Below are 20,783 nucleotides of genomic sequence, written 5' to 3'. Positions count from 1 at the left end.
CAATTAGATCGGTAGCTCTAAAGCAGAACTTCCTACCCAGATGGGGGCAGAAGTCCTGACCTTAAGCAATTAATGCCTCATGGAGTGTTAAACGGCTGCGGGGCAGCCAGAGTCAGCGGGCTTGCCTTCCCCTGATCCAGTGGGAAATTCACTCAGAAAAATACTTTAGATTATTACAATCTACTCTTTTAGTCAATGCAATCATTGATATATAACCAAACGAATCAAACATTGCACTTACAACATGGAAATGCCCCAGTGTGATCCAGCTCTTTCCCCAGCTGCTTGAAACACAGACAATCCAATAAGGGAGACTGTAGGGGTGACGGTGAGTGGTCCAATGTAACCAAGCAGAGCTCCTGGAAGGCCCACAAAGCCAATCATGACTTCAACCAAACTAGATATTATAATTGCACCTTGTATCTGTATGGAGAGAAATAGTTGGAACAAAATAAAATTGTCTAGAAATTATAACTACTGCTCAAGTAAGATGCTATATGATCAATAGAAGAGTTTAGATACGATGGCGCCATTATTAATACCAATGCTCGGTAATGCATACCTACAGCAAAACATTGGAACTGTTGGACTAAATAATCAGAAAAAAAGTTTTATTTAAAAAATGCAGTTCCTCTACTGTACTTGTATCACAGTGCAACTTAGCACCTCAATTTATGATAAGATTAACTTATAACAAGACAAATTATTTTCAGTCATGACCTAATGTTTCCCAAAATATAATTTATTGATGCGATTTACTTAATATCCATTTGGACAACAGGAAGAGTATCTCATCCCAACAAGAGGTCAGTGGTTAAAACGAATTGGACATGATATTCCAACAACTACCTGACCTACAGGGCTTTGCAGCATTTGCTGAATGCATACAAATATGATGCTTGGTTCAGTCTTTCAGTGGGGACTGGAGTACACTAGGGGAAAGAAGAAAAAAAAAGCCAAGAAAGGGGGAATTGAGAAAAGAGGCACAAAGCATAAATTAGAGAAATCGAAAACCAAGATGAGAATGATAAGAAACTAAGAAAACCAGGCAAGAAAGGCAGAAATATTAGCAACACAAAATGTAACATTGTCTTATATTTTAGAGAGTTTGTGTATGAAAACTGTGAAAAGAAATTTATGTTGTTTCATTATTTTATTTTTTTTGTCCACTCTCCTCGTGTTCATTTGAAAAATCAAAAAAAAAAGTCTAGATCAGGATATTGGAGTATTATTTTTGCAAACCAACATCTTGGGATTGTCATTGACCAGGAACTGAACTGGACTGGACTAGCAATATAAAAACTGTGGCTACAAGAGCAGGTCAGAGGCTGGGAATCCTGCAGAAAGTAACTCACCTCCTGAATCCCCAAAGCCTGTCCATTATCTACAAAGCACAAGTCAGAAGTGTGATTGAATACTCTCCACTCACCTGGATGAGTGCAGCTCCAACTCAAGAAGTCTGACACCATCCAGGACAAAGCAGCCCACGTGATTGGCACCCCACTCCCTTCACCACCAATGCACAGTATGCACTATCTACAGGATGCATTGCAGTAACTCACAAAAGCTACTTCAACAGCACCTTCCAAATTCTCAACACCTACCTCTAGAAGGAGTAGGGCAGCAAAGCTATGGCAACACCACCACCTGCAAGTTTGCCATCAAGCCACACTTCACCCTGACTTGCAACAATATTGCTGTTCCTTCACTATTGCCAGGTCAAAATCCTGGAACTCCCTTCCCCACCACTTTCTCAAGTGCAATTAGGGATGGCCTAGATAAATGCTGGCCTAGCCAGTGATGCCAACATCCCATGGAAGAATAAATATTTTTTTTAAAAATGACGATGTTGATCCCTGCTGACATAGATGTGTACCTGAACAGTTACTACAAAAACTCTTGCAACTGTAATGAACCTCAATTGATCCATTGGCTTAATTAACATAACCCATACAGTGTCTAAGCAATTCGGAAACTTCCATCTCTTCAAATTAAACATGAAAAATGGAACAGATAAAAGTGATGCTATTAATTGGTATTTAATACCGTCAGTTCTGTACCTGTTAAAAAAAAGTATTACTACATGTGCTAAATGGGTGATAGATAGGATATGCTGTTGTGCACATTAGAAAGTGATACAGTAGTTTAATGTGACTTGGCACAGCAGGTGAAGCAGCCATAATCCTTCACAGCCTTAGTTCGGAGGCTCAGATTGTTAGGAGGTGGTTTCAGCCCATTAAAAAGAACACTGATCTCATGCTATTCTAAAAAATGTTTCTAAAATTTCATTTTGTGGGAATATTTTGGACAGAAGATACTAGTTACTTCAAATGGTCATCTTTTATTCTTCCCATGTTATTTAATAAAAATTTTGTTTTTGTTAGGTCTGTCAATGAGAAATCTATATTGTGAATATTTTATGTACTGATATAATCTGCACGAACAGAAGCAGCATCAAATATTCACTAACAATTCAATATTCCTTTGGTTCACCTGTACAAGTTTTGAGTTTTTTAATAAAATCCACACAATATAATGCAGACACTTTCTATATCTGGTTTTATTCTGATCTGCATTAGTTGCAGCATTATTAAAAGTGTGAAATGCAAGGGCCATTTACAGTAAATGAAATTGGATTCTGACTCATTGTCCCCTGTGAAGTACAAAACCTATTATACAATTGTACTTTCCATGTGTTTTCAGATATTCATCAAAACCAATTACTGATATTTGGAGTCATAAACCAGTTACTAATTCGAGTCAAAGTAACACCAACAAATGACATTGATTCATAGTTAGGATTTAAAGATTGATACAAAAGCCAGTTATTTAGAAAAGGTAAATACTTTAACATCCCTAGCTCTTTCAGTTTTGGCGAATATAAAAATGGATATACATTAGCCATTTTGAAATATCAACTCAAATGGGCGCAAACAGTGCAAGACAACCCAAGGCTAATCCACATTAAACAGAGAAGTACAAGTTTAAAATGGCAAGTTTAGTTGTGGTTACCGTAACAGGTAAATTTCATGTATGTATGCGCACTTTAGGTAAAAAAAGAACCAGGTGTGGGGGAAGAGTAGTGTCTCTAAACAAAAATCCTCCTCCTAGAATTCCATCACTTTAATGTTTAAACTGATAAAAATATTTGACATAGTCGCCTCAATTTTAACACCCCACCACCCCCAATCCACCAAAAAAAAACAAAAAAAAAGCTTCCAATTCCAAGAAACCTGGGTTTGAGAGCATGGATGAGGTTTGTGGTGCAGGCCTATTTAAGATTCAAAAGTGGAGCAAAGGTTGGACTATAAGGGAAATCAGGAGTTATATCCCATTGCACTAGCGGTCCATTTTCTTGACAGCATTTAAAAAAGGTTGCATTTCTAATGCTTTACTTCTCTCATCCGTGGATACCATACATGGGTTGTGTTGAAAGGCAAGGTCCAATTTCCATAAATCTCCTCTGTAAAAAAAACAAATCAAGAATACATTGATAGCTAAATTTCAACTTGGGTTAGAAATTAATTGTGAATAATTAAAGTTCAAAAACATCTTCTTGACGCGGAAAAAGTTATGTATCTGAGATGAACAGTGATGCATCTGAAATCGAGAGTTAAATTTTGCAGGTGCCCATTTTGAAAAGACGACTTTAACTTTGATTTAGGAAATCTGATCACTGTAGTGATTTGCAGGTATTTTGTTTAAACTTGAAATATTGGGAGCCCGATGTCCCTTATACAAAAGAATAACAGTAAACAGTAAGTACACACAGTAAATGGTAGGGCACTGAGGAGTGCAGAGGAACAAAGGGATTTGGGAGTTCAGATACATAGTTCCCTGAAAGTGGCGTCACAGGTAGACAAGGTTGTAATGAAAGCTTTTAGCATACTGGCCTTCATAAATCAAAGTATTGAGTGTAGGAGTTGGGATGTTATGGTGAGGTTGTATAAGACATTGGTGAGGCCAACTTTGAAATATCGTGTGCAGTTCTGGTTGCCTAACTACAGGAAGGATATCAGTAAGATTGAGAGAGTGCAGAGAAGATTTATTAGGATGTTTCCGGGTCTTAAGGAGTTGAGTTACAGGGAAAGATTAAACAGGTTAGGACTTTATTCCTTGGAGTGTAGAAGAATGAGGGGAGATATGATAGAAGTTTACAAAATTATGAGGGGTATACACAGAATAAATGTGAGTAGGCTCTTTCCACTTAGATTAGGAGAAATAAACATGAGAGGACATGGCTTTAGGGTGAAAGGGGAAAGGTTTAGGGGGAACATTAGGGGGAACTTCTTCACTCAGAGTGGTGAGACTGTGGAACGAGCTACCATCTGACATGGTAAATGCGGGTTCACTCTTACGTTTTAAGAATAAATTAGATAGACACATGGATGGGAGAGGTCTGGAGGGTTATGGACTAGGTGCAGGTCAATGGGACTAATGGAATAATATTTCGGCACAGACTAGAAGGGCCGAATGGCCTGTTTTCTGTGCTGTAGTGTTCTATGGTTCTAATAACTTGTGATCAGGAGTGCAATGCCTAAAGGGAGAGTGATGGAAGCAGGTTATATAGTAACTTTCAAAAGGGAATTAGCTATATTTGAAACAGAAAGTTTTGTAGACTAAGGGGAAAGGGCAGGGACTGAGACTAATTAGATAGCTTTTCCAAAAAAAAGGGACAGAGGTCCAAAATGGGCTTTTATTGTGCTGTATGATTCTATAAACTACACAACTTGTATGATTTATATTACATGGATGTCAATCTCATTGGCTCATGGGATCTTACAGATTTATAATTTGTGTGCCATGATATTTGTCTTACTAATCTGTTGGAAACATTAAGAGGAGACTACCAAGTAGCTAGATTTGCTAGTCACAATACCCTCCAAGATAAATGCAACATGGTGCAAAATTCACATTGATATTTTCATTATAGTATAGCTGTGATGCAATGATCCCATTAAGTGTCAGTTTTGATCAGGGTTGGGGTGGAGGTGTGGCATGATGTGATGTGATATGGGTACAATTAAAGAACAGTCACAAAAAAGGGAGGCCACAAGCATGCGAAATGCTAACAAGAAAAAAGGTGCAACATTTTCCAAATAGCCAACACATACCTGTATTCAAAAATCAGTTCATCCTAGCAACCATGAATGGTGCACTAATGTTAGCAGGTAGGTGGTGGAGGAGAGAGAGAGGAAAGAGATTGCATGGACATCTAAAGGACAATCAATCATTGAGACCATTATTATTTCAATTCAAACTGGCAAGCCTTTCTGGCTTGTAAAGCCTGTAAATTGAATGGGATTTAATTGGGCATTATCTGGTGTTATAGAAAACTGCCCCTTTTACCCAGTTACAATTATTTTATGGTTATATCAAAATCTACCACATTGGATAAAAAAAATCTAATTTTATTGATACCAAGATTTACCAATGGCAACTGCTTAGCCTAACACCAAGACTTAGCAACTTGAATTGAATACACAGCAATGTCACAACAATATCAAGTCATGCATTGAAGGCTTCATATACAAAACTTGATAGAAAACTAATTCCACTAGCCAAGAGGTATGCAACTAGTTGATATCTAGTTCACACAGTGGATGGCTTAGCTGATTCCCAAACTTAAGAGCTCACTGCAGATGTGTTTCCTGCCCATGTATACATGCACAAACTTGCACACACAAACACGAGCTTTGGAGGAGGCTGGAATGTCCAACTATGCAGAGTCAATAAAAGTTGGCTGGTATGGCTGAGGCAGTATTATTCAAAATGTTCCTTATTCATCCATGTCACATGTAAGAAGAGTGCAAAATGTTTACAAGTCCAGTGAAGGAGAAAAAGATAGGAGCCTAGAACTAAGCTTTGAGGCATGAAGTTAAAACTATGTACCTAAAATACATCAGATATAAATGACTTATTTTGTGAAATGGCTAAGTAACTGATTGTGTGTGACAGTCCTTTTTGTCTCTGAAATGGAAGCAAAGCACACTGCCAATCATGTATAGTCATAACATTCAAATCAAATCCAAAAGGCAACAATAAAGACTGTGTATAGTCTTAATACTAATTGATTACAGGATTGCTAGTGGTTGATTATCAATGATTTATATCTTGGAATATTATACATACATATATATATAATGGATGTGTATAATCGCATCTTTAAAAGAGCTACCTGAGCAAAGCATAAGCTTTAAGTACCTTCAGTTGGACACTTCCATTTGTCTAGAGCAAGGATCGCTCTGGCAGGAACAAGAAATGCAAAGGCACTTGCTTGAAATAGGGGAAGCCTAGACAAATCAAAATTTAGAAAAAAATTAATCAGGCAAGATGAATTTAAAACAAAAAAGGAGAATCACAATTTCAGCTACCTGTGTACTTGATGTCCTAGGCTATTTGTGGGAGCTCTACATGATGAGCCGACTTTAATGTAGACCGTGGTGTCCCCAATGACAGCCAAAAAGCTGGATCAACCCTGCCTCAGCTGTTTTGGGAGCCCCGGCCCAATTCTGTGGCCATCAGGCAATCAGCTGCCTGGTGTTAGTCTCCCATTCTTTTAAAGGTGGAGGTCCAAATTTGAAGAGTGGTCGGCCAATCAAGAGGAAGGGACTCTTCAGTCCCAAAAGTGCTACTGAAAGCATTAGCTATGTTGGGATTCTAACAGCGCACAGCAGCAGACTGATGCTGTCCTGGAACTAGGTAAGTGGTGTCAGGCTTACCAGGGACAGGCCAGCCAGCCCCAATAAGGTGGGGAGAGAGCGTTTCTGCGGGTTGACCCTCAATGGGAGGGGTCAGGAGGGCCCAGCCTCCCCAGGCCTGCAAGGAGGTCACTAGCTTTTAGTGGGTGATCTCCCCACATGGCATAGGGCACCCCACTGCTGGTGGAATGCCAGCAGCTGCAGGAAAAAGCCCTTAACTTGCCACTTAAGAGCCTCACGTGGCCTCAGAGTGGGAGGTCATCCTATACCTTCCCACTGAGAGAATTGCATGCAGTTAGGAAGACAACAGGCACTCCATCCACAACCCCCTTTGTCACAGCCTACTCCCATGGTTCAGATTAAATTCCACCCAATGAATTAAAGAGCTTCTCACTGAGTTTGGGATACATAGTGTAAAAGAGTTGAAGGCATGGGCGTTTTCTTTAAATTAAGAGGCTGGCAGAATGTGTGAAATTCATTCATTTATGTCTTTTGATTATCTGGCAGATGTTAATCATGTCACATATGTCTATGGTAATAAAATTATCCTGAAGGATTTGAGAGGGCAGGATAACCATGAAGTTTAAGGGGACCACACAACCATGGTAGCAGAATGATTTCAGGAGATTAGGAAATCAAGAATTAAGTGCGTGTTTATTAGCACCATGTTGTTATTCTAATGTCACTTTTATTGACATAGTGGTATTGTGCATGTAAACATTAAGATTGAATTAGAATATTAGTTGCGAGTGGGCCATGTTGTATGCATATTGGATTGTCGAGTGTGTTGCAGTGGTACTCAATAGGGTCATGAAGCTTGGGTGGGACCAGATCATTCATATTGGAATGTGTAACAAGTTCAATAAAGACCCGTGGACTTGCAAAACTAGACCATGTACTGTGATATCTCAATAAAGACTTAATTCTGCGTCGTTACAACTGATGCCTGCTGCTTAATGAAACAAAGTGAAAAATAATGAAATGAATTAGAGCAGGAAAGCAGCCTAATAATCTTGATTAGTAACATTGTTGTGTGTTTTGTGGCACAGATCAATTACTTACATTTTCAATTCAGCTTGAATTAATTGCTTGTCACCAAGTTTAATTTAGTAATTCTCAATTATGGATCTAATGCATTTTGAGACATTAGAGAATGGGCAGCTTTAAGTAGTGACATTTGGGCCAATTTTACAAAATTGTTACTGGGGGGCCTTTTGTGGTCTTTTGTAAAAAGAACTCATTCAAGCAGAATATAAATCATAGCAACACTGTTTAGAAGGCATCACCATATATGCTACGTGGAGTACAATTCACCATGCTTGGCAATTAATTACAAAGTTGTTTTCGAGTTTACAGTGCTAACAAAGACAATTCTAAGCTTCAGGAATTTAAGTAATGAAAAGAAAGATTGGAAATAAAAGAGTGGGGAAAGAATGAAAGAAGTGGTTAGGCATTTGGGCTGAATTTTCACTTAACTGACATGTCAGGAATGGGTGAATCAGTAAGTTGTAGTGGTAGTACAGAACTTGAGTATTGCTGAAAAAGATATTTTGTCGAAGCTTTTTGTCTTCCATTCATTAGGACAATCACAAGAATACCAATGTCAAGGGGAGCAATAACGTTATACTGTATGAGAAGACAGTGCTAATTGGTTGGCAAGTGGACTCTGATTGGTAGAGGCGTTGTTATGGAGAATGCACAAGTTAATGGTGACTGACAGTTAACTGCCAAGCATTGTTTTAAATTTAAACCAGGCAGCTTGCCTCTGATTGGTCAAGGCATCGCCCTGAGGAATGAAACCAGTGAATGGCTATCACTTAAAAGTTTTCATACAGTATAAGATCCAAGGTAGTAAGGTGCCCATTTTCTGAACCTGCCAAACCCTTGCTTTAATGAAGCTGCTGGGTTTCCCAACCCAGCCAATAGCAGTTATAAAAAACTGAATGACAATGAGGCTCACTGCCTTATTATCATATTTAAAGTTTCAACCCAACGCCTTGGTCATCCATCCATCTTTCAGCTTCTGTTCAAGCCAGAAGTGGATGGGTTGGAAGTTTGGGTAAGGAAATAGATTTTTCAAACTTTAACCCCTTCCCCACCATTGTCCACCATGGTGAATAATTTAATTTCAAATTTTTAAAACACCAAAGGGCAACAAATTTAAGATTAAGGGGGGAATTAAAAGCAAAATTTTACAATAGGGGAACATGTAAAAAATTCCTTGGCATGTTTTGAAGAATGAAGGGCCCTGGAAAATACTTAAACCTCAACCAAATCAATAACATCTTAAACTGAAAGATAGACTCAGTAAGTGGTGACCATGAAACCATCAATTGTCATTAAAAACCCATCTGGTTTGCTTATCTGCCTTCCTTACCTGGTCTGGCCAACATGTGACTCCAGACCCACAGAAATGCAGTTGACCATTAACTGCCCTCAAAGAGCAATTCGGGATGGGCAACAAATGCTGACATTGCCAGAGAAACCCACATCCCAAACAATAAAAAAAAAATCTCCCATTTATCTCACTGCCATTTGTGGGACCAAATTGCGCATTTCTTTAAATTACAATTACTGCTATTTGAGATTACTTCTCCAGCTGTGAAATTTTCAGGCTCTGAAAAGCATTTAATAAAAGGAATTTTTTTTTGTTGATAAAATTATGGGGAAGAATTTTCCCGTTGGCAAGCAGGGGCGAGGCCCACTCGCCGACGTATAAAATGACGCACAGTGATGTCGGGTGGGCATCCCAACGTCACCGCGCATCATTTAGATTTTCAGTTTGGTGGGCGTGCAGCTGACTTGGCTGCGCACCCGCCGAACTGTCAAAGGCCTATTAAGTCCTGTTAGAGACTAATTAAAACAATTAAATGAGCTGCCCGTCCAACCATAAGGTTGGCAGGCAGGCGAAGAGCCCAGACGGCCTTCACATTTTTCATGAAACCTCATCCACGGGTGAGATGAGGTTTCATGAAGTGTTTTAAAAATCAATAAAAATTATTTAAAAATTCATTGACATGTCCCAGCTCATGTGACACTGTCACATGAGGGGGCATGTTTTAAAAGTTGTTTTTCAATTTATTTAAATTTTCAAACCTTAAACTCATCTCCTTGAGGCACCTCTGTGCCTCGGAAATATCTGCGCTCTTTCGCGCGTATGTGTGAACGAGCGCAGGCCCCGACTCAGGGAATCCCTCCCCACCTCCCGCATAGGGAGCGCATAGAGCTTCCAGGCGAGAGTCACGCTGAACGGGCCTGAATTGGCCCACCCACATAAAATGGCAGCACAGACCTGTTTGGGGGCACCGATCGGGTTCGTACTTGTTCCCGCCTGCCCCTGCACAACCTCCCTGGGCCAACGTGGGGAAAATTCAGTCCATGGTGGCAGAGCAGGAGAAACCCCAAGAAAATTTACCTACTTGAAATAAATGTCAATGAGTTTGTCCACTAGCTGAAATGAATTATTGAAATCAGCTGCGTGTTTGTTCAGTGATCCAAAGTCAGCCTCTATTTCTATTACATCTATAAAATTTGGATGGGGGTGTTGCATGAAAGAGATTTTGACAATTTGTGTAGCTTTTAAATCGAAACAATAACATTCAGGAATTAGAAACTCCACCATAAAACACTGGAAAATAAAATGTTTTAAGTAACCAGCAATGAAATATGTTTGAAATTTAATTATTTCATGTCAAATGGACTGCAAGGAACACAAGCAGTTGAATGGCTCAGAGGAAACAAAATGATTTTGTTCATAAAATCTAGAGAATAAGCAATGTAATTAGATTTTGAGAAAGCCTGCATGCTGAGGAATCTATTGTTATTTGAGCTGCAATGCAGCAGTAAGATGTTGGCCTTGTAATTAAAATTCAGAATTAGATTTTTAAAGTGCATTCCAAATAAATGGCCGATTAGTGAGGAGGGGTCCAAAGAAAAGTCATTAGGCCATTGGCTGGAGTGCCAGCAAGAGCCCCTGCATCACCTCCATTCGGGAAAGCCCAACACATCCTGTCCTACTCACACACTTGAGAGGCCATGAGCAAGCCTTCTCCTGGGATCCAGGAGCCTGGTGACAGTTCAGCCCAGTGGGAGTTTTGAGCCAGAGACTGGCAGCTCTTGAACAGTAGCACCATGGGGAGGCAGTGGCTACTGTTCATACAATATCCATCGAAGGCCAGAGGTGAGCGAAGGCAGGTGGCGGAATTCGTGGGGGATTGGGGAGGTGGTAACTCTGTGGTACCATCTGCCTCCTTCTTAATGCAGGGTCCCTCGATTGGGCACCGAATGCCTTTGAATGAGCCACCCCTCTGGAGCCACCAAGAAACCACGCACAGATTTGCTCATCATGCTCCCCGTATGGCTGCCCATAATCCTTCCCAGGGATTGGGTTGGAGGCTGGAAGGTGGCAAGATCCCCACCTGCCACCTGATTAAATGCCCCATGCCAAATTTGTCATGGGGGAGGGCACAAGATTTCACCCGTTGCCTTGGGATTCTGATGGACTGAAACTTTTTTCCACCTACCTGATTGCAAAGGGCAAATGAAATAAGTTCAGTCATCAGCACCCTGTTCCGAATGAAAAAAGGATCCCAGTGCACAACAGTTAATAAAAATTGTAATTTCCTTCAGATGAGTGACAATTCAAAGTTAATCGTTTACTCAAGTTAAAGATTGATGATGTCTATTGGCTTGTTTGAACTTATTTTTTTATATTTTCAACAACCTACATTTTCTCAAATTCAAATCCAGCATTTTTATTATTTAAAATTCATAATTCACTGCCTCATTATTATATCTGTTGGACTTTTAAAGTAAAACCCATTATTTGTACTTTGTTTTCTTTTGTGTTCTGAAGAACAAATTGCAGGCATAAGACAAAAAGAAATGGCAGTTATAGATGCAAAGTGAACAGTGTGTTGTCAAGGGTTGTGACAACAAAATTATTTAGCAATGGAAGTTCAGCTGATTCAGTAATTGAAGAAATTCCCTCAGGCTTGGGTTGATGTGGGAGGAGAGAGAAAGAACAAAGGAAAGAAAGGCTTGTATTTATACATCACTTTTCATGACCACTTATTGTCTCAAGTGGCTTTAAGTCAATGAAGTACAGTATCTGTTGTAACATAGGAAACACAGCAGCCAATATACACTCAGCAAACTCCCACAAATAGCAATGTGGTGATGACTGGATAATTTGTTTCTGTGATGTTGACTGAAGGATAAATATCAGACAGGATAACTTCCCTGATCTTCTTCAAAATAGTGCCGTGGGATCTTTTACTGGAGTGGAAGGGGAATGTGTGCATGCAGTTTTGGTCACCACACTTCGGAAGGATGCAAGGGTCCTCAAGACGATGCAGTGGGGATTTACCAGAATGGTTCCTGGATTGGGGGAGTTTTAGCCAAAATGTTAGTTTGTTGTTCTTGGAGGAAGGGAAATTTTGGTAGAGGTATACAAGATTCTAAGTGATTTAGATAAGGTAGACAAAGAAAAACTGTTCCCATTAGTTGATGGTACAAGGACTAGGGGACACAGATTTAAAGGTATTGCACAAGATTGATGGGGGTAGGGGGGTGGGGTGGAGGTCAGGGGTGGAACTATGAGGAAGAACTTTCTTTAAAAAAAAGTGACTGGTTATAAGTTACAACTTGCAGCCTAGAAGGATGTTGGAAGGAAAGATGATCAATGATTTCAAAGGAAATTGGATAGGCGCTTGAGGGAAACAAGCTTGTAGGGCTATGGAGATTAGAGCTGGCATAGACTCAATGGGCTGAATGGCCTCCTTCTGTGCCATATTGATTCTATGATTTTAAAAGGGCAAGTGAGAGTCCATGCAAAAAAGAAAGAAAGAATGGAGACAAAAGCAGAGTATGAATGATAGAAAAACGTGCATTAATGTCCCAAAATGGTAGTCAATGGAATTGACCTTTGGAATGTAGCCACAACTAGTGATGTAGGTGTACAACAAATGAATACTCAATTCACTTTTAACAGTGCCGATTAAAAGAGGAAAGAATTTTCTAATCAACACCCTTACCTCCATTAAGAGGACATTAAAACCTCCCAAATAGAAATTGATAGTTGCCTTTGTCTCAAAAGCAGCAGCAACTGTACTTAAGAGTAAATTATTTTAAAATGCTGTGGGACATCCTGAAGGGCCCAGTATGAATGCAAACTCATTCTTATAAGATTTGTCAGAGAGGAAAAACAAATGACAGAGTTCTACAGCAGTCAATAATTTCCCTAGAAGCAAATCACCAATTGATTGAACAAATGAGAAAATAATCTACATTTTAAGGAAAGCAACTAGAACAAGAGTCAGGTAATAAAATGACTGCTGATAAAAACCAAGTGAATAATTACTTAAACATTCATTAAAAGTATATTTTTCTGTAAGTTTCTCTAATTTTCACATTATAGAATACATACAAAGATCTCAAAAGAGAAAATAATTCACATAGTATATGTAATATAGACATTACAAACCTGCACCCAAATGTTGTCTGAATAAGCGTGGTAATTCCCACACATGTGAAAATAGTGCCAATCAGCTGACTAACTGTGTGCTGATCTTTTCCAACACAGAGTGATTCGGCCAGTAGGAAAGGTACAGCTATGGTTCCGCTAAAGCACGTCAAATAGTGCTGGAAAAGCAAAATTAGAAGATTTTTAGCTATATTGTATCAATAGGCAATTCTTCCAAGTATTTGAACGGGGAAAAAAATCATTACTTAAGGTATTAACAAAAAAAATTTGAGATGCAAACTATAGAGATTCAGAAAAATACCTCCTGTTTTCAATATTTCTTTCCCCTCTAAAAAAAATATGGCAAGTCAAACATAAGGATGTGACAGCTGCCAATGGATGTCATTCTGACAGTACTTTCCCCATACAACGGTATATATGACATATGCTCATATGAAAGGAAAGCAGGCTGCCAAGTCTTTCAGTATCACACTAAACCTACAAGTACATGTGACTAAATAAATTCACTTTCAATATTCCTTGTGATAAGATAGCTCACCTCAAATCACCATCTATCCCCAAGGGTTTGATCAAGATATAGAAGCTATCGGAAATTGTCCTATGGAGTAGGAGGTTGAAGGTTCACACAATGTGTTGGTACGTTGGCATGCAGTACCACGACAATGCAAATCTAAGAATTTTAGAAGATACTCCATCAGGGCAGAATCACCTCCACCTCCTGTCCTGAAAGACAGATGATGCTAGTGATATTTATAACATTCCCGGGAGAAATAGGTTCATTCGGTCGCCCTCTTGGGAATTCTTCAACAAAAGGCTTACAGCAAGGACATTGCAGGATAAAAACGTAAGGCTAAAAACGTAAGTCAAGGGAATGAGCTGATGAATAGTCATGAAAGACTAATCTGACTGATGAACAAATCTATTGGGAAGTTAGTACAAAAACAAAAAGCAGGACTTGCTGAAATTTTCATGAGATTGCAATGTTATAAATCAGGTGGAGTGCATTTCCACTGACAACATATTCTAAAACAAGCACACAGCTAAAAGAAGCTTTCAAAACACAAGCTAGAGACCAGGACAAAAATGATTCCTTGTACTTCCTATGATAACATTTTTAGTTGACAATTACTTCTTGTGTATTTTTGTTTGTTTTAAAATAGTTATACAACTAACAAGCAAGCAAAAGAAAGGGAAAATACCTGAAATCCAAGCAAAATGCAAAGGTACCAGGGAGGAATATCCTCTACTTTATAGATCATATCGAAACCATTACTTTTAGGAAGTGTAGATTGTGCTGGAGCTTTTACTTTAATTGCATCATCCTGAGAAACAGTAGCAATAATGTAATAGTTTCTACTCACAAGCTGTCATTGTACAGTTGCAATTCATATCAAAACATACAGCATAAGACTTTTAATAGATAGATTTTAGATATTTCATATCTAAAGTAAATTACATAAAAGATGAATTCCTAACGTAGGATCTCTGTTAGGAAAGGAATTATATTAACATAACAAATGAAGTTTGGTATTTAGTTTGTCCCCCTACAATTCCCGAATGCAGCATCTTATCCTGGGGCTACGCTTCTAAAGCATTGCCAGCTTTCTTCAAGTGCGGGCCTAATCAATAAGAATTAATAGGCCATTCAACTGTGGTGGGTGGAAATAAGGCAGTAAAACTGGTCTTCCAAAGATAACTGTGTAGGGTGATATGATAAACCAGCCAATTTTGTCTTCAAGACAACAAATCATGAGCAGTCTGAAGCAGGGATCATGGTGTACCAATGAGATTGGGATGTGAACAATCCCCATCCACCACTACTCTCCTCCATCTGGCTGAACTTGTTCTCACACTGAACAATTTTTCCTTCAACTCCTCTCACTTCCTCCAAATAAAAGGTGTGGCTATGGGTACCCGCATGGGCCCCAGCTATGCCTGTCTCTTTATGGGTATGTGCAACATTCCTTGTTCCAGTCCTACTCTGGCCCCCTTCTACAACTCTTTCTCCGGTACATCAATGATTACTTCGGTGCTGCTTCATGCTCTCATCGGGACTTGGAAAAATTTATTAATTTTGCTTCCAATCTCCACCCCTCCATCATTTTCACGTGGTCCATCTCTGACACTTCCCTTCCCTTCCTTGACCTCTCTGTCTCAAACTCTGGTGATAGACTGTCCACCAATATCCATTACAAGCCTGCCGACTCCCACAGCTACCTCGACTACAGCTCCTCACACCCCACTTCCTGTAAGGACTCCATCCCATTCTCTCAGTTCCTTCATCACCGTCGCATCTGTTCTGATGACGCTACCTTCAAAAACAGTTCCTCTGACATGTCCTCCTTCTTCCTTAACCGAGGTTTTCCACCCACGGTGGTTGACAGGGCCCTCAACCGTGTCCGGCCCATCTCCCGCGCATCCGCCCTCATGCCTTCTTCTCTCTCCCAGAAACATGATAGGGTCCCCCTTGTCCTCACTTATCACCCCACCAGCCTCCGCATTCAAAGGATCATCCTCCACCATTTCCGCCAACTCCAGCATGATGCCACCACCAAACACATCTTCCCTTCACCCCCCCCCCCCCCGGTGGCATTCCATAGGGATCATTCCCTCCGGGACACCCTGGTCCACTCCTCCATCACCCCCTACTCCTCAACTCCCACCTATGGCACCTCCCCATGCCCACGCAAAAGATGCAACACCTGCCCCTTTACTTCCTCTCTCCTCACCGTCCAAGGGCCCAAACACTCCTTTCAAGTGAAGCAGCATTTCACTTGCATTTCACCCAACTTAGTCTACTGCATTCGTTGCTCCCAATGCGGTCTCCTCTACATTGGAGAGACCAAACGTAAACCGAGTGACTGCTTTGCAGAACACCTGTGGTCTGTCTGCAAGAATGACCCAAACCTCCCTGTCGATGGTCATTTTAACACTCCACCCTGCTCTCTTGCCCACTGCTCTCTTGCCCACATGTCTGTCCTTGGCTTGCTGCATTGTTCCAGTGAAGCCCAACGCAAACTGGAGGAACAGCACCTCATCTTCCGACTAGGCACTTTACAGCCTTCCAGACTGAATATTGATATCAACAACTTTAGATCTTGAACCCCCTCCTCCATCCCCACCCTCTTTCCGTTTCTTCCCCCTTCCTTTTGTTTTTTTCCAATAATTTATATAGATTTTTCTTTTCCCACCTATTTCTATTATTTTTAAATCTTTTATGCCCTGCTAGCCTTTCCACCATACCCCCACTAGAGCTGTACCTTGATTTCCCGACCATCCATTCTTAATTAGCACATTCATTTAGATAATATCACTACCTTCAACACCTCTGCGTTCTTTTGTTCTTTTGTCTGTGACATCTTTTGATTATCTGCTCCTATCACTGCTTGCTTGTCCCTACAACCACACCACCCCCCTCCACTTCTCTCCCCTCCCCCACCCACCCCCCACCTTAAACTTCACCCCTCTCCTTGGATTCACCTAGTTCTGTTGAAGGGTCATGAGGACTTGAAATGTCAACTCTTTTCTTCTCCGCTGATGCTGCCAGACCTGCTGAGTTTTTCCAGGTAATTCTGTTTTTGTTTGGGATGGTGGATGCATTCCTCCATTCCAAGTGTACTGCAGTAAACTATAATGATGCAACATCCACCCCACTTAATATTTCTGCTTAGCCTTATTTGCCTCATTATTTGTAAGAGCTAACACGAAAATATTCTGTTCATTTACTTGCTGAGACACTGCAGGTTTTAAGAGAACAGCAAGATTATGGAAGGCCATTGCAACCAAATATTTTGCAGCTTATCCCTGTTGGCAAATGAGTTAGGAGAACTGACTTACATTTCAAATGATCATGAACATTTGATATCTTGCAGTATTTTGGTAAGCATCAGATTGAGAAAAATGGCAGCTCATCATTTTAGCATCAACTATTGCTTTATCCTCTTGTTAACTAATTCACATTTTTCCTACCCACCCAGTTAGAAAGTCATCACGTTGACAGCAAAGTGGTTCAAAGATTTGACAGAAATCAAGAAGAGCTTGTTTCTTCTACCGCTGCATATCTCTCACCCAACTAATTAATCCCCATTGAAAATAGACAGCACTGCATAATACAATAAATATTTCTCAGACCTATCCTTTCTTTTGGTTCAAAATGGATGACCTTACATTTACTTGCATTGAAGTCCATCTATCACCATTCTAGCCATTCATCTAATCTGCCAATGTTCATTTTATGCTTTCATCTACACTCCACCACCTTAGTGTCACATCCAAGTTTGCTGTAGACAAAATCATTAATAAATGTAATGAATACTTCAGGTCTTGTGGGACACCACAAGTCACTCCTATCCAACTAGAATACAAACTCATTGCTGTTTTCTACCACCTAATCTATCTTTGTGCCAGTTCAAGAACTATAGGGCAATGATAATGGGAGACTTTAATGACCTCAATATTGAATGGGCAGCAATTGTGTTAAGGGCAGAGAAGAGGAGGAATTTCTGAAGTATGCTAAGGGGAATTTTCTTGATCAATGTTTCCTGCCCAATGAGGAAGGAGACATTGCTGGGTCTCTTCTGACAAATGAAGTGGGTCAAGTGAAGGATGCCACAGGAGGAGGACAAGAAGTGACACGAAGTAGATAAACAACTGGAGGAGAGTTAAATTAACTGAATTGAGGAAATTAACTGATCCAGTTAAATTTGAGTCAAAGATTGGCAGGTAGAAATATAATGGAGACATGGGCAGCCTTTGAAAAGATTATTTAGGAAACAGCCTAGGCCCAACATTTCCTCATTAGACAACCCATGCCTCCTGGTATTAGTCTAGTAAACCTTCTCTGAACTGCTTCTAACACATTTACCCTCCCTTAAATAAGACGACCAATGCTGTACACAACACTGCAGGTGTGGTCTCACCAGTGCCCTGTACAACTGAAGGATAACCTCCCTACTTTTGTATTCAATTCCCCTCACAATAGATGATAACATTCCATTAGCTTTCCTAATTACATACTGTACCTGCATACTAGCCTTTTGTGATTCATGCACTAGGACACCCAGATCCCTCTGAAATCTCTAGACCTCTGCAACATTGCAACCTCTCACCATTTGGATAATATGCCTCTTTCTTATTCTTCCTGCCAAAGTAGACAATTTCACATTTTCCCACATTATACTCCATTTGCCAGATCTTTGCCCACTCACTCAAACTATGTCTCTTTGTAGCCTTCCTGCATCCTCTTCACAAATTACTTTCCTACCTTTGTATCATCAGCAAATTTAACAACCAAACCCTTCATACAAGTCATTTATATAAATTGTAAAAGGTTGAGACCTCAGCACTGATCCCTGTGGCACACCAATTGCTATATTCTGCCAACCAGAAAATGACCAATTATGCCAACTGTTTCCTGTTATCTAGCCAATCCTCTATCCAGGCTAATATGTTACACCCATGAGCTTTTAGTTTCCGCAATAACCTTTGATGTGGCCCCTTATCAAATGCCTTCTGGAAATCTAAGTACAATACATCCATCAGTTCCCCTTTATCCACAACACATATGACTCCTTCAAAAACGTTGGACTAAATATTTTCCATCTGCGCTATGAATAATTGCGTTCAATTCCATGAGTTTTAATTTTAGCTAACAGTGTCTTCTCTGGAACCTTATCAAAAGCTTTCTGGAAATTCACATAAAATACATGCATAGACAAATAAAAGATATTTCTCTGGGAACCCATATGAATCAGAACTTTGTCTGCTTTTCAAGTGGAACAATTTTGCTCCAGTCCTATTCAGGCCCCCTTCCTCACTGTATTAGTGTTATTCTCTGCTATTTCCCTGAACTGGTAAATTTCATCAACTTTGGTTCCAATTTTCACTCTTCTCTCACCTCCACATGATTTACCTTCAATTCTTCCTTTCCTTGACTTCTGCTTCCATTTTGGGGATAGGCCCACCATTACAGTAATCCTAACTACACTTCCTCACACCACACCACTTGTAAGGACTCCATTTCATTCTTTTAGTCCCTCCAACACATATCTTCTGACAATGCAACCTTCCATACTAGACAATTTACAGAAGGTCCAGCAGAAAGATCAGGGCCAGAGTAGTGGATGTAAATATTGCAGAAGACGCCACACAAAAGAAAAGGCAGCATGTCCAGCTTGGGAAAAGCATGCTCTAACTGCAAGAAGCTGAACCACTCTGCATGCAAGTGTTTTGCTGGAAAGAAAAGTAAGCTTACATGATGGTTGCAGGAGTAATGTCGGTCAAAGATTCTGATGAATCACTCTACACCGACAAGTTTGCCACCATCAAGTCACAGGGTAAGAAGAATGGTTTGTGAATGTTGGAATGATGACTGCAGGATGACAGCATCAGGTTAATGTGAAGCGTTGGGCACTGGTGCTACATGCAGCAGCATGAGCCTCGCAGACTTGCATGAAGCTGTTCAAAATGGTTATCAGAGTATGGTGCATGCCAAGAGGACAAGCTAAGCAAAGAAAGGTCTACTCCAAGCTTCACCCATGACCTGTGATGTCATGAATACCTCTTTTAGCTTGATGTTCATTACAAGCACCGCACTAGCTGATGTGGTCCTTAATATATTTCCTCATGTTTGACCAATACAGCACTTCTCTTGCCTTCCTCAGACTAGGCCCAATTCCTTGATGGCTTGCACAGATGCGCTTCAGCATTTCTTTCACATCTCTTTAGAGATTAGGACTCTAGTTCCTTTCTACAAGATGTCCTCTTGGGAAATCACTCATCTCCACATGCCCAATACACTCCTATAGCAACAGGCATGTCGTTGATGGTTTCAGGCCATTCTTTCATCACTACCCCTTCCCCCACCCTCCCCTATTTCCCAAGTTATAATATTTCTAACTTTTCTCCCATTTCTGATGAAAAGGTCATGACCTGAATCATTAACTCTTTCTTTCTCCATTGATGCTGCCAGACCTGCTGAGCATTTCCAGCATTTTCCAGCAGAGTGGCTGGAAAACTCTGGCAAGTGGGTTGGTAATCAAAGGTCATAGATGTAAAATAATTGGCAAAGGAACTATAGGGGAAAGGAAGAGAATTCACCCACCTATTCCACTGAGGGGTGCTAAAGATTTGGAACATGACTTTTGAAAGTTCTTATGAAATCTGATTCCACCATCCAGGTACTAACTGGAAAGGACTAATTTGCAGGGTTATGGAGAAAAAGCTGTATGTGGGACTAAATTAAATTGCTCTTTCAAAGAACCATCAAAGACACATTGGGACAGATGGTCTCCTTCTGTGCTGTACCAGAATACAATTTAGTTTACATCTTACCATGTCACTGTTACTATGAAATCTTCCAGTAACAGGTATGCTGATTTCAGGCATCTCTTCATAAGCAGGAACTGAAATTCCATTCTGTTTCAGAGAATTTGAACATGATTTAGATAGAAATTCAGTAAAGACAGAACATACGAATACAACATAAAATACAAGGTTCTGTGAACCATGTGGCTGCTGTGCAATTAACGTTCTTTACAATTTTTCTACATTATAAACAAATGTCTGATTCTTTTGAAATGACCAGAGAAAGAATTCAA

General features: G+C 40.1%; 1 protein-coding gene across 1 annotated transcript in view; it reads right to left on the bottom strand.

Moving 5' to 3' along the window:
- slc23a1 (solute carrier family 23 member 1) overlaps positions 1–20,783 on the bottom strand; it is a 129,070-nt gene that overhangs the window by 43,816 nt on the left and 64,471 nt on the right. The window contains exons 2-7 of the mRNA XM_041194382.1: positions 20,518–20,601; positions 14,385–14,507; positions 13,186–13,343; positions 6,205–6,293; positions 3,396–3,463; positions 242–423 (exon numbers count right to left, since the gene is read on the bottom strand). Of these exons, the coding sequence (XP_041050316.1) occupies positions 242–423; positions 3,396–3,463; positions 6,205–6,293; positions 13,186–13,343; positions 14,385–14,507; positions 20,518–20,601 (704 nt within the window). The remainder of the gene's footprint in view (positions 1–241; positions 424–3,395; positions 3,464–6,204; positions 6,294–13,185; positions 13,344–14,384; positions 14,508–20,517; positions 20,602–20,783) is intronic.

Source organism: Carcharodon carcharias, chromosome 8 (genome assembly GCF_017639515.1).
Source record: "Carcharodon carcharias isolate sCarCar2 chromosome 8, sCarCar2.pri, whole genome shotgun sequence".
Taxonomy (NCBI): domain Eukaryota; kingdom Metazoa; phylum Chordata; class Chondrichthyes; order Lamniformes; family Lamnidae; genus Carcharodon; species Carcharodon carcharias.
The sequence above is the reverse complement of the archived record's forward strand: the minus strand, read 5'-3'. Positions and strand labels throughout refer to the sequence as shown.